We start from the raw sequence: 13,466 nt of genomic DNA, 5'->3' as shown, positions 1-13,466 counted from the left end.
CTTTACTATAAGGCCCTTCCAGTTCAGCTGTGCAATTCAGCTTTTCTCAGTCTGGTCACTGAAGCATGCCGAAATTACAGACTGAAGAATTATATGACAGAAATCAAGGGTTGATGTATTAATGATAAGTTTCGAATGGAAAGTATTTTGAGTGATAGATGAAACATTGCACATGAATAGTCCATTTTAACTTAACCTTGAACGATAATGTTATAATACTTAATTCTGTTGTGATATTTAGCAAGCCACTATAATTAAAGTGAAATTTCACCCAAAGATCTAAATTAGCAAATTATTTACTCACTCTTTAGTCATCCTAGGTGTATAAAACATTCTTCTGTCTGACAAATACAATCAGAGATATATTCAAAAAATATTCGGGCTCTTCCAAGCTTTATAATGTCAGTGAATGGCTGTTTCTGTTTTGAAGTCCATAAAAGTGCATCTATCCATCACAACAGTGTATTTATCAGACATAAAAGTGTATTTATCAGACAAGTGCATCATAGTTTATCAGAAAAGTGCATCTATCCATCATAAAAGTGTATCTGTCCATCATAAAAGTGCATCTATTATCATAAAAGTGCATCTATTATCATAGAAGTGTATCTATCCATCATAAAAGTCGATCTATCCATCATAAAAGTGCATCTATCAACCATAAAAGTATATCTATCCATCATAAAAGTGTATCTATCATCATAAAAGTGCATCTATCAACCATAAAAGTATATCTATCCATCATAAAAGTGTATCTATCATCATAAAAGTGCATCTATCAACCATAAAATTATATCTTTCCATCATAAAAGTGTATCTGTCCATCATAAAAGTTTATCTATCCATCATAAAAGTGCATCTATTATCATAGAAGTGTATCTATCCATTATAAAAGTGCATCTATCCATCATAAGTGTATCTATCCATCATAAAAGTGTATCTGTCCATCATAAAAGTGTATCTATCCATCACACAAGTGCATCTATCCACCATAAAAGTGCTCTACAAGGCAAAGTGATGAGTTTTGTAAGAAAAATATCCATATTTTATATCCATATATCCAAATAGCCATATGCACAAAAATTCTTCATACAGTGGATTATCAGTAAAATTGATTTAAAAAAAATTGGCACCCAATTTATTCAGACACTTTGACCTGACCATGTTTTACTTCAGTGTCTTTTGAATTGCTAATGCGACCTTCCACACCACAGACTGAACAAAATGAAGCATTGCTTGGTAATTGGTTGACCTAAATTGGCTTTCTATCAAAGTTATCTGACATTATCAAGATTAATTTGTTCTGACACAGTTTTAATCTGTGAAAAATATTTCATTACCATTTTCTAAACTCTGATAATGTGAGAAAATGTTGTCTGAATATATTTTGGTTTGATCGTATAACCAACTTTCCCTGATGCAATAATATGCATCTTTAAAAGGTTGCAATAAAGCCACCAGATTAAGACACACTGTGATGTTTTTTTTTATCTATTCATATTTGAAATGACTTCCAGTCAAAGCAAGTCTGCATTCATATAGACTAAAGACAGACATTTCACTGTTTGCTCAAGGGCTTGTCATTCATATGTCACATAGTATATTCTGGACAAAGTCTGGTTTAGTCTTTTTTAAAGCCCCTGGTTATTCCACTTTAACAAACAATAGAGTTTTGCAATACTGCCCCAATATTTAACTAGTCTTTTAAAAATGTAGACAGACTACATAGACAAAACGAGTGTGTCAACTTCAATGAATCACTGATAAGTGTTAGATTTTATCGGACCTTTTGCATTTTCAAAATGTTAGCATGGAGAAAAGATAAGATTAATTTGTGACTATGCTGATCCCACGTCATTTAGCGTTTGTTTAAATAATGCTACTTTAAACTTCAACACATTTGAACTGCTAGCACTGAAAATAAACTTTACATCGATAACACAGATTTATATTTATTTACACTGCATTTAATTGTTAATGATGCTTAATAAAAATGACATGTATTTATGATTTAACAGCTTTTTATTATTAACAACAACATACAATGGTTAATAGCAAACAATATCACAACATTCAAAATGGAAATGAGGTGATGACAGAACACAAGCCATGCAATGACCTTTTGATGGTCAATGTGTTCAAATGTTCCCGTGGCTCTTCATCTTCGCAAAACACCAAAGGTGCTTCTGAGGCAGATCACGGTGCATGACTTATCTGCTGGTCAACGTGAGTCGGTTTATGTCATCTTAACACCCAAGCCATGGGTCTTGTCTTTGTGTCCTTGCTACGAAAGATATCTTTCGGGCCATCTCGGCGTTGTAGATTCTCTTACAGTTGTCATAGCTCTTTCTCTGTCGCTCACGACAGGGTTTCTCATAGTATCTTCTACGTTTCACAGATTCAATTATTCCGTCCGAGGACAGCACTCTGCAGAGAAAAAGGAGAGCATGTAATAACTACAGTATTTGTAAACAACAGCTTAATTAATTATTCGGTTATATGGCTGAAAACAAGGCAACCTTTCAAACCAAATCCATGCTTACGTGTTGCGAAAGTCAGATTATAAAACCTATCCACGGCAAGAGTTTTGATATAATCATGTTTTAATCATATGATCAAACCCAGATTGGAAGACTGCAACTCAACTGTACCCTCTATAGCAACTTCTGCAATGATAAATCTTGCTTACAATTTTTCATCAACGCAAATACTTTTTCATTTAACTAGGACTGTTTCTTTATCATTATGTTTCACTTAATTTGTGCATTACAGGTATTTTAATATCACTATTTATTTATTTTATACTATTTTATATATTTTTCATAGCTAAAATGTATATTTTTTATGTAACTTATAATATTTTTCATATATTTGACATTGCATAGTTTCACATTAGAGCTCATGCTACTCTGCAAACACTTTGGCAAAACAAATGCAGTTTTGTCATGCTAATAAAACACTAAAATTGAAATTGAGATTATTAAAAACATTATTTAGTAAATATTTATTATTCGTTTTCTAGCTAGATACAAGGTCAGGCAACCAGGGTTAATATCCTTAAATTATATTTATAATTATTAACTCAAATTATGTAAAAAAAAATGTTGTTAACTGAAATAAAACAAACATTAGACTGAAGTTCTAATATTAATAACTTAAAATATTAATTAATTAATCGATCATCGATTAATCGTTGACATCCCTAATATATATATATATATATATATATATATATATATATATATATATATATAATATATATTAGCACATATACAAAAGAGCACAAATAAAAAGCACATAAATGAATAAAATGAAACATTGTCATGCAAATAAAGCACTGAAATTGAAATTGAGATTATTAAAGGGATAGTTCACTTTAAAATGAAAATTCTGTCATCCTTTACTCGCCCTCAAGTTGTTTCAAACCTGTATTTCTTTCGTCAGCTGAACACAAGCGAAGATTTTTTGAAGAATGTCAGTAACCAAAACAGCCATTGACTTCCATAGTAGGAATTTAAAAAAATACCATTGAAGTCAATGGCTCCAGTTAACTGTTTGGTTACTGACATTCTTAAAAATATCTTCCCTTGTGTTCAGCCGAAGAAAGAAATTCATACAGGTTTGAAACAACATGAGGGTGAGTAAAGGAGGACAGAATTTTCATTTTAAAGTGAACTATAGACATTATTTAAAGTGATTTGTCTAGCTATATACACAAGGTCAGGCAACCAGGGTTATTATCCTTAACCCAAACTATTAAAAACATATGTATATTAATTGAAAAAGTATTAGATGAAACTTTTTTTTTTAACTAAAAGAACTTAAAAAATACAAACAATTACTAAAATGACACGGAAATATAAGCTGAAAATGTGTTTAAAAAATAAAAGCTACATTAAAATATTAATACAAACTATAATATCATACTAAAAATACGAAATTAACACCACATACCACAAGGTTTAAAAACACAGCCTATACAACTTTACATAACTAATTTTCCGAGGTAAAAATTGCACATGAACGCCCTCTGATGTCGCGTTATTAACCACTGGGAAGTTCGGAAATAATTTTGATACCCGAATTCCCTAGATGGGCGTGACATAACCGCTAAAAATGGCGGATGGGAGACGAATTTCTGCTGTGGCAGGTGTTTTATTAGTTTTCCCCGCAACAGTTTAATTGTCTTGTCATTAAAGAAGTACATATTTACATAAATTAATAACCATTCTAAGCATATTGTATATTTTAAACACATCGAAAATCGCTAGTTGACCATCATTACAGAATAGTGAGCAAGCTGACTATCTAGTGTGGTAAAAGTAACTGTTAGCTATACAATAGTATGTGTGGCTGAAAACTATTAACATTTTAGTCTTTAAGCAGCCTTACCTTGTCTACATTATGCCTTTAATGTGAATATGATTATAAACAATATGCTTTCGTGTTGTGCTGCTAGTTTTTGCCAATGATTCTATGATTTCCTGGGACCGATTATAGTGTTAAAATAACATTTCCCAAGACGAACAAAAGTATGAACCTGGCGTCCTCCATTCTTTCCGACAACAAAGCACCTGAACGCAACAAGCTCGTAACCACGACTTATGAAGTGGGAAGTAGGACACTTCCGATTGCACGTGAAGGTAGCATTAGAACAGATCAGTAGCGGTCAGGTAGCGGTAGGTTTAACGTTACATCACTTGACATGTGTCTTGTTATGATAGGGTCATATCAGTTACTAGAGCATAACTAAAGGATGTATAACGACATTTCTTAAAATATGCAAATCTCAAAATTACTCGACAGACAGCATCTGATAAGTACCTGCTCAGAGCGCCATATGCTGCATCGACATTGCCGTTCTGTACCATGACAGTCCGAGCGACGAAGCGAAGGTGGTTCGCCATGTTTCCTCCCGGGTCACTGTCAATTGTGTTCGTGTGGAAATGCGATCGTTTGAGCAGACAGTTCCAGGACGTGATCGCGCGAACTCTAGGGGGCGCCAAATAGATTTAAAAAATCAACGGCTGCGCTTTCATCATGGATGGACGAGAGTGTATTTCAACGGCTCAGTCACACAACAGAGAAATGAATTCAGGTAAATGCATTCATTAGATTGATAGACTTTTATAACCTTATTGATTATAGCCAAAGAATTTAGATATACATATCTGAAAAAGGAATTTGTTACTATACTTCCTAACGTTGTCTACAAACAGAACGGAGCATAAAAGGATGGAAATAAAAAGCTAAAGTTAACCACTGCTCAGTGATAGATCACATGAGGGACAAACTTGATGTTAACTTTTATTTGATTTATGTCAATTTTGATCTGGAGGTTGACTAACAGGATGAACATCACAGCAAAAACAAAAAAACAAAAAACTAACATATACCTTTTACAACAATATTGTCCGGAATAAATGTTTTGTTGATTAAAAGAAAAATGAAGATCCACCTGAAGTATTAATAATAATACAATTCTGTTTGTTTTTTTTATTCTAGAAGTTAGATTTAGTATCTTTAAATAGGCCGTGTTTTTAACTAAGCCTTCTGCAATTATGCATTAGCCCATTAAGCATTTTGTGAAACGAAAGGCTCTTCACTATATGGCATATGGACTTAGGTCATCAGTGATTATCACAAACTGCTCACTTAGTCTCCCAATAATTGACTTTTTATGTAGAAAAATTCCCCATCCTTTCGCTGTCTTTCTTTCATACATGAATTCCTCACCGTCTCCCGGATAATGGGGTCAGTAGTAGGTAAGTGTGGGATAAAGATTGTTTTCTCATTCAAATTCAAGCAGCTTTATTGACTCGACCACTTCAAAGAAAGACTTGCTGATGCACTTTTAGGGGAAGCATTCAAAGCGAGAGCAAGAAAACAGCTTGAACTTTTGCCACTGTCTCCATTCTGGCTGAAAATATACAGTTTCTTCCTTTCTCTCACTCGTTTTCCCCCTCCGCTTTTCCTCTGTTCCATTTCCAGGGATATCATTTCTTATCCAGACTTGTTGAAATGTTCGTGGTAGGGGGGTGGGATCAGGGGGTAAAGGGAGAGAAAAGAGAAGGGTGGGGAGCAACTAAGGAATCGACTGGTAATTACCTCCGAGCATTTGGAGAAGAGGATGTGGTTTCAGTTTACATGGCCTCATTCTTTCTCTCCTCCTGGCTCCCTTTTGGCCACTCAGACACTCCATTTGCTTCTCGTCTCCTGGCTGCTTCTTTCACGCCATTTGTAGGAGGAATGTGGAGACGTGCACAAAAGGAACAAAAACTAAATGAAGTGAAGCAGATTAGAGCAAAGTGAGAGAACGAGAGAGTGAATGGAACTGATAAAAGAAAGCTAATGATGATACTTCATCATACTGAGCCGTTGGCAAAATTCATGTGGGTAAAAATGAATAATAATAATTAAAAAAAGATGCTCTGGTTGAAATAATCAGAGGTTCTGTAATGTGGCCTTGTTTAGAATGACTGGAAATAAACCATTTCAAGATGAATCTCTTTACCATAGAGATACAGACATACGGGCCTGGCATCTGCAATCTTGGAATGGTCAGCACGTCTTCACTGACAGTAAGAATCAATTCCACAATATTACGCAGCTTCTGGTTGTAAAAATTTGATAACTTTGCTGGTGAAAATTTGTTGGTTTGTGTTTTTAAATGTATTAACTCAATAGTTATTAACTCAATAGTTTTAAACTATGGTAATTTATGTCATGTTAGCTGATGCCTTTGTCTTGTTGTATTGTCTTAGTTTAGCAGTTAGTAATCATTGTCAGTTTGTGTTAGTAATCATCTGAAGTCTTTTGCAGAAGATATTCATACACGTGACGGTTGACGCTTTGACCTTTTGAATATGCTAGATGGCTTACGTATAAGCGCGGCACCGAACGCGCAAGTTTTAAAAAAGTTTTCATTTGACTTCCACAATTTAAGGCCTTAAAAATTGAAGGAGAAAGTCTTAATTCAATATCATGGCATTAAATTAGGGCCCTATGATTTTTTTGATGCAAAAAAAGTAGACTGAATTGCAGAATCTATTTATACAAATGGAATTTACTGTATAGTACAGAATTTGTCAAATTTTGGATGAATAAATCAAAAGTAGGTCAGTACACTTAAAGGGATAGTTCACCCAAAAATGAATATTCTGTCATCATTTACTCACCATAATGTCATTCCAAACCTGTAAACATACCGGACGCAAAGCTCAGCGCTGCGCAGCAGAGCGCCATTTTACGGTTTTATATCAAGTTTATATTATATTTCCCTCAAATCATCAATGTACACACTGAGTTCACCCTGTGCCACAACATACACCCATCGTGCAGCTTTTCTGTCAGAAGTCGATTCAAAATTGAGCTTGCGCGTATATAATGTGCGCGTCCGGTGTGAGATACCTGAGAGTGTGAGATACATTCGTATGGATCAGATTTAGGATCTTATTATGAACTTTTTGGAGTGTCAAAGGGGAAGTTGCTTAGACTGTCAATGGAGGGACAGAAAGCTTTCTCATTTCATTAAAAATATATTTTGTGATCCGAAGATGAATGAAAGTGAGTCAAATTTAATTAAACCATTCAAGCAGAGTCCAGAAAAAGTTAAATCAAAAAACAAATAAAAGAGATTTCATAGGGCTCTAAATTTAATTGCAAAATTAAATTGCATGCATTGCAAAAAAAGGATGTTCTTCCTCATTATTATTTTCCAGTACAAATTCTAAACATCCTTAAATCCAGATGCATTTACTTGACATGCAAACTGAAGAAAATAAGTCTTGTTTCCTTAAGCCCCGTTCACACCGCCAGCAACACGCAGTGACAAAGCAACATGATCCCATTCATTTCAATGGAGCGCTGGCGACTTCCGGTGTCATGAAAAATCCTGTCCCCCTGTGAAATCGTGTCCGCAAGGACCCCAAGAGCGATTCTATTGGCTGAAAGAAATTTTAATAGGTAATCTGTTCAGAGCCTGATTACAATTCTTACACAATCGCGTTTTGATTTTTGCTGTTTAAATTGTGTTAAAATAGTCTTTAATGTCTTACAAAGCATATGTTTCATATATTAGTAGTATATAACTGAAGCTATAAGTGCTTATATAAGTATATAATTCAGAACATGTTTTTGCTCCCATTATAGCAATCCATTAAATATTTTAAATAAATGTTTTGCGTGTGTACTTATTATGGCAATGAATTCATAGTTTATTAGTTTATTATTTAGTTATTTTTAAACAATGAATTGTCCAGAACCATGTATAACAACTTTTGATCAGGCATTTAAAACCGCTACCAGCGGACACGATTTCACAGGGGGACAGGATTTGTCATGACACCGGCGACACGAGCGACAGTGACCGTTGGCGACAGAATGTGGGCGTGTCAAGCAACACGAGACACGCGACAAAAGTTCAGAAATTTCAACTTTATGCAAACGAGAAGCGATTTTCGCGAGCGACAACCAATAGGAGTGAAGTCAGTGGAGTGCACGTGATCCGTCTGCTTTACTGCTGCTACTGCGGTGTCCGGAGGAGTTGTTGATATTAGCTTTTAGCAAGTCCCATGTTCTTTATAATATGTCTCTGTGTAGCCTACATACAGAGACACATTTAAAAAAATGATGCATGGAAAAATCTGTCTGGGATTGTGGGGATAAAAAAAAAGTAAGTTTTGACTACACTGCATGTAATATGTTCCACCTATTACAGTACAGTGTGTATGTATTCTAATAACTTGCTCTGTTCTGCAAAACACTAGTAATAAAAACGGTACTATAGTACAAATATATTTAATGACGTTTATATGCAACCCGTAGTAGGAACGCCCACTAGCGACATGAATCTCTGGCGCTGGCGACATGCAGTGACAAAAGCGCGTGCGGTGTGAACGGGGCTTTAGCCTAGAAATCTAGACGCACCCTAGTGGCAGCAATTCTAATCTGCCGCGAGGATCGTCTAGCAACTCTCAATACCCTTCTGAGCTGTAAAAACCAAACTCTGGTCAGGCCAATCACAATGTGTATAGAGTCGGTGGGCGGGGCGCGTGCTACTAGTAAACGCAGAAGCTGGCCAACGGCGAATCAGAATTTTTTTTTTTAACACATCGGCACAGTTTCGGTCATAAAATCACTTTCACAAGATTTCCCAAGATTTCTTATCTCAATTTGTTTTGCAATTTTTTGTAAAATCTATTAAAAAGTTATGGAGATCAGTTGGATCGGTTTTTGTTTGTTTTTTCAACTTTGAAGTGTAACTAACACAATTCATTGAGTGCTTATATATTTACATTTAGATAAAAAAAAATTACGTTTTTACATTTTCTTCAATTGGTCTTAAAAAGGTCTTAAATGTACCTTCATAAAACCTGCAGAAACACTATGCTCTTTGCTTCCAGATAACAAATAACATTCATTTTAGTGCATGCCTGTCACAGAATCGCATGCTTCGCCATTGCATAACTTGTAGAAAATGTAATGTAACCAAACAGAAATGTTGATTTATAATTTACTATTATAAATATTATTTTACATTATTTAGTGTTGTAGTCTATATCCCTCAAAACTTTGGTGTAAGTCTAAATGCAAATTCAAAGGCAGAGTCTTGTTAGGTCACAGGCACAGAGGAGTCTACAGCAGTGCTCAGCAAGAGACAGAAGAGAGCCGAGATTTGAAGCTGTGATATGATTGACTGACAATGGCTGACTGTTGGGGTTTGAATACTAACAAAGCCCAGCATGAGATGTCTTTGTTGGCATGTTTATATGAGGGAAAGGGATCTGAATAATATGGGGGTTTCCATGTATTTTACATCATTTCAGTTTTTAAACAAAAAGTACTTGTTTGACATAATGGAATGCTTTCTAATTCAGTAGATAGCAACTAAATGTTACTAAAGATACAGTTAATATATATTATTCAAAACAAGTTACTGCAGAACTCCAAATTGAGGAGTCTGGTCTTGTAAGGGTTTGCTTTGGATAAAAGCGCCTGCTAAATGACAAATAACACGTATTAGGATGTAATTGTAGGAATTAGCAGTATGACTCGATCGCTCAAGGCAAATGATGGGGCAAATAGGGGTCTAGTTGGAACTTTACTGGAAGCACAGTGTGCGCGAGCAGCGGCCGCCCAATGAAACGCCGCACAGGCGCAAACGCTCCGGATTGGTCGAGAAGCTCCGCGCACATTTACAGGCTGATCTGAGCGAGAGAAAGAAGCTGAACGCCGGCAGATGAGAGGAGAATAGCCGTCCAAAGCAACGGGTTGAAAGAAACATGGAATCAAACACGGAGCGAACTTTTTCTGACTTTTCTGGATCCTGGAAAATGAAAAGTTCCGAAAATTTCGAGGAGCTATTGAAAGCTCTCGGTGAGTTTTAAAGCTTAGTCATTATACTATAAAAGAATAGGCTAACTTTATGTATAAGATGATTAACAGAAATGTTTTTAAGCCATATGTAATCTTTGTGTGCCGGTTATTTTACTTAAAATTTAGATTTTTATTTGATAAGTTGTGAGGCTTAAAACAAAGATGTCTTGTTTCAACTGCATTGTGAAAAAGAAAAGAAGTCTCAGAAAAAGTGCTTGAATAATTGGCTGTTATGGTGACTTTATTTATTTTTTTGTTTTACGAAAGCAATTTTTGTTATCTTTTTGTTGTTTGCTATAAACCAAATAACCCCCCACCCCAACCAAAAAAAAAACAACAACAAAAAAAAAAACTTGCATGACAATAAAAATAATAAACCTTACACTTTATTTCGCTGTTCCACTTTAGAAATTATATAACTTTGCAACTACATGTCAACTAACTCTTAGATTATTAGTAGACTGTTAGGTGTTAGGGCTCGGATTAGTACAATAAGTTGACATGTAGCTTACTTATGTACTAGTCAGTAGAATGCCTGTTGGGGAGCACTAAAATAAAGTGTTAGCAGATATTAAGCAGACAGTTGCAAAGTTACTTATGGTTAGTATGTTTTAAGTGGACCATCGAAAGTGTTACCAAAAAAAAAAAAAAAAAAAACATACCAAGACTCAGTTCGACCACAAGCACAATCAATGGAAAACTGCATGGAAAAAATGTTACGCTTCGCTTCCTCATGGGATTGTGATTAGGCTCACAAACCCTGAAACGGGCCCCTCGGCCAGCCGTTTGGCTTTGCAGACACACCGTCCCTCGACCCCAATTATTCACACCAAGGGGAGTTCAATTAGACTGAGTATGCTGTTGCCCCTAAAGGAAATACAATAAATTCACTGTTGTAACGCAATATTTAAAAAAAAATATTTCCTTAGTGTAAACATTAAGACCGCAACACCTAATTTTGATTGCATAAATATGCAACTGCTGTTTAAATTGTAAAACATTCCTGTGTAAATTGGGCACGCTCATTAAGGATAGGAAATTGGGCGTAGGAAAAATGGCTTTGATTTATGATAATGATAAATGGCCTTTTAATTTCTTAGCACATTTGTGGGTGTGTTCTACAGGCGTGAATGTCTTTCTGAGGAAGATTGCAGTTGCAGCAGCCTCCAAACCAGCTGTTGAGATCACACAGCAAGGGGAAAGCCTCTCCATTCAGACCTCCACTAGTGTGCGGACCACTCATGTGTCCTTCACGGTGGGAGAGTCCTTCAACGAGACTACGGTGGATGGACGCCCATGCACAGTAATACCACCCATCCATCCGTCATCTCTCAATCCATCCCTCCATACATCTCATATTTATCTCTCCGTAAATTGCTACACATAATCATGTTAAATATAGTATATATTTTCATGTATTTAGTTTACTAATAGAAAACAATAAATATTCTTAACTCTATTATTATTAATATTTTCTAACACTAAACTCTATATATTAATATATAACTTTAGTTGATGGTGAAAGTTCACTTTTATCTACACACAAAAACTTTGCTGTACGTTTCAGGCAAACAATTTTTTATGCGACTATAAAGATATTTTAAATGATATATCATCAAACTATTTCAATTTCCCCTCAAGAGTTTTCCAAAATGGGAGACAGACAGTAAAATCACTTGTGAGCAGACGCTGCAGAAGGGGGAGGGGCCTGAAACATCATGGACACGTGAACTGACCAATGATGGCCAGATGATTCTCGTAAGTACTCTAGGCTATTTGGATATATTCATCTGAATAATGCCAGTAGCATAGACTACCACCCCTCTAACGAGCATCTCAAAATGCTCAATGCCTTACAATAATAGATGTTGTTCACATAGATGTTCACATTATTAGAAGTCACACAGCTCCTATTAAGGCCACTTACGGTAAACAGGCCCCTTGATGCCAGTGTTTTCTGTTCCTAATTGATATTTTGTAACTTTCATTTAGTTAAATCAGTGTTGCGTGGTTGGAAATTAAAACAACCATTCTTTGAATTCAGAGAACAAGATGTGTTTTGATATGTGAATATTTAACATGTGTTGAAACGTTTAAGCCCATGGATCGGAAATTAATCTTAAATTGTTTAAACAGTTGGTGGTGGTTTGTGATGTTTATTTTTTCAGACCATGAGAGCCGGAGATGTTGTCTGCACCCGTGTGTATGAACGAGAGTGAAGGATTCTTAGACCTCAGTTCATTCCATTCCATCTCAACTATGCCCACAGTGTGCTAAAATACTAGTTTAGCATTGTACAAATAGCCTGTTCCTTCCACTTTTTCTATGTTTAACATGTGCTAAGTTTGTGTAGAGAAAGAGAGATATTTGAAGGGTCAAAAGCGGTACTTGTATAAAAAAGGTGTGAGTTTGCATTGTTCTTTTTGATGCATTATCTGAAAGGTGTATTTATTGTTGTTGTTGTTTGTGCATTTTATGTTGCAGTTTCATGTATATGCCACAATGTGGCTTATCAATCAAAAATGTTTTTGGCAATAAACCTTTATACAAATAAACCCTCGAAAATCTCATGACTACTTCATTGTTATCATTTTTCCTGGATATATAAATCTCTTTGACACTGAACTTGGTTGCACTTTTCCACTTATTTTCTGCCTCATTCCTTCTCTTCAAAGTGCCCTTTGTGTCTGTTCTCGCTTTCTGTCTCCTGATCCAACCACTCGCTGGTTTAAACAACACTACAAATGTGTACTTCACAAGTGTACATCAATTGTCGAATTATTTCCTGGCAAAGAAAAATGTTGGAATGAGGGAGAGATATGGAAAGAGTGAGTAAACATTAGAAAAGAAAAATTATTTCATATTTTGAAGGTTATATTCCCTCTGCTCTTTCTCCCATCTGCAGCTAGTTACTGCATGAGTTCAATGAGAACGGCTGTCATTCCTCTCTCTTTTTTTTGTCTTTCTGCAGCCAGATCCATGATCCAAACTGTTGGTTTACTATAAATCTGGGGCACATGCATCTGGAAGTTCAATAAATGAATATGTATGAGTAAATAATGCAAAAAAAGTTGCTGATGTACTTTTAA

The 13,466-nt window shown here is 35.4% G+C and overlaps 2 protein-coding genes across 2 annotated transcripts; one reads left to right on the top strand and one right to left on the bottom strand.

Moving 5' to 3' along the window:
* Positions 1 to 1,993: 1,993 nt before the first annotated feature.
* Positions 1,994 to 4,983, bottom strand: mrps21 (mitochondrial ribosomal protein S21). Its single transcript, XM_067425326.1, has 2 exons — positions 4,825 to 4,983; positions 1,994 to 2,427 (listed from the first exon to the last, which is right to left on the bottom strand). Exons 1-2 carry the CDS (start codon positions 4,905 to 4,907, stop codon positions 2,247 to 2,249), a joined length of 264 nt encoding a protein of 87 aa, XP_067281427.1. The 5' UTR covers positions 4,908 to 4,983; the 3' UTR covers positions 1,994 to 2,246.
* A 4,978-nt stretch (positions 4,984 to 9,961) lies between these two features.
* On the top strand, positions 9,962 to 12,947 carry crabp2b (cellular retinoic acid binding protein 2, b). The gene is made up of 4 exons (XM_067425325.1): positions 9,962 to 10,377; positions 11,502 to 11,680; positions 12,019 to 12,135; positions 12,546 to 12,947. Exons 1-4 carry the CDS (start codon positions 10,284 to 10,286, stop codon positions 12,594 to 12,596), a joined length of 441 nt encoding a protein of 146 aa, XP_067281426.1. The 5' UTR covers positions 9,962 to 10,283; the 3' UTR covers positions 12,597 to 12,947.
* The last annotated feature ends 519 nt before the right edge of the window (positions 12,948 to 13,466 follow it).

The sequence above is a fragment of the Pseudorasbora parva genome, chromosome 19 (genome assembly GCF_024679245.1).
Source record: "Pseudorasbora parva isolate DD20220531a chromosome 19, ASM2467924v1, whole genome shotgun sequence".
Taxonomy (NCBI): domain Eukaryota; kingdom Metazoa; phylum Chordata; class Actinopteri; order Cypriniformes; family Gobionidae; genus Pseudorasbora; species Pseudorasbora parva.
This window is presented reverse-complemented; position numbering and strand designations above follow the sequence as displayed.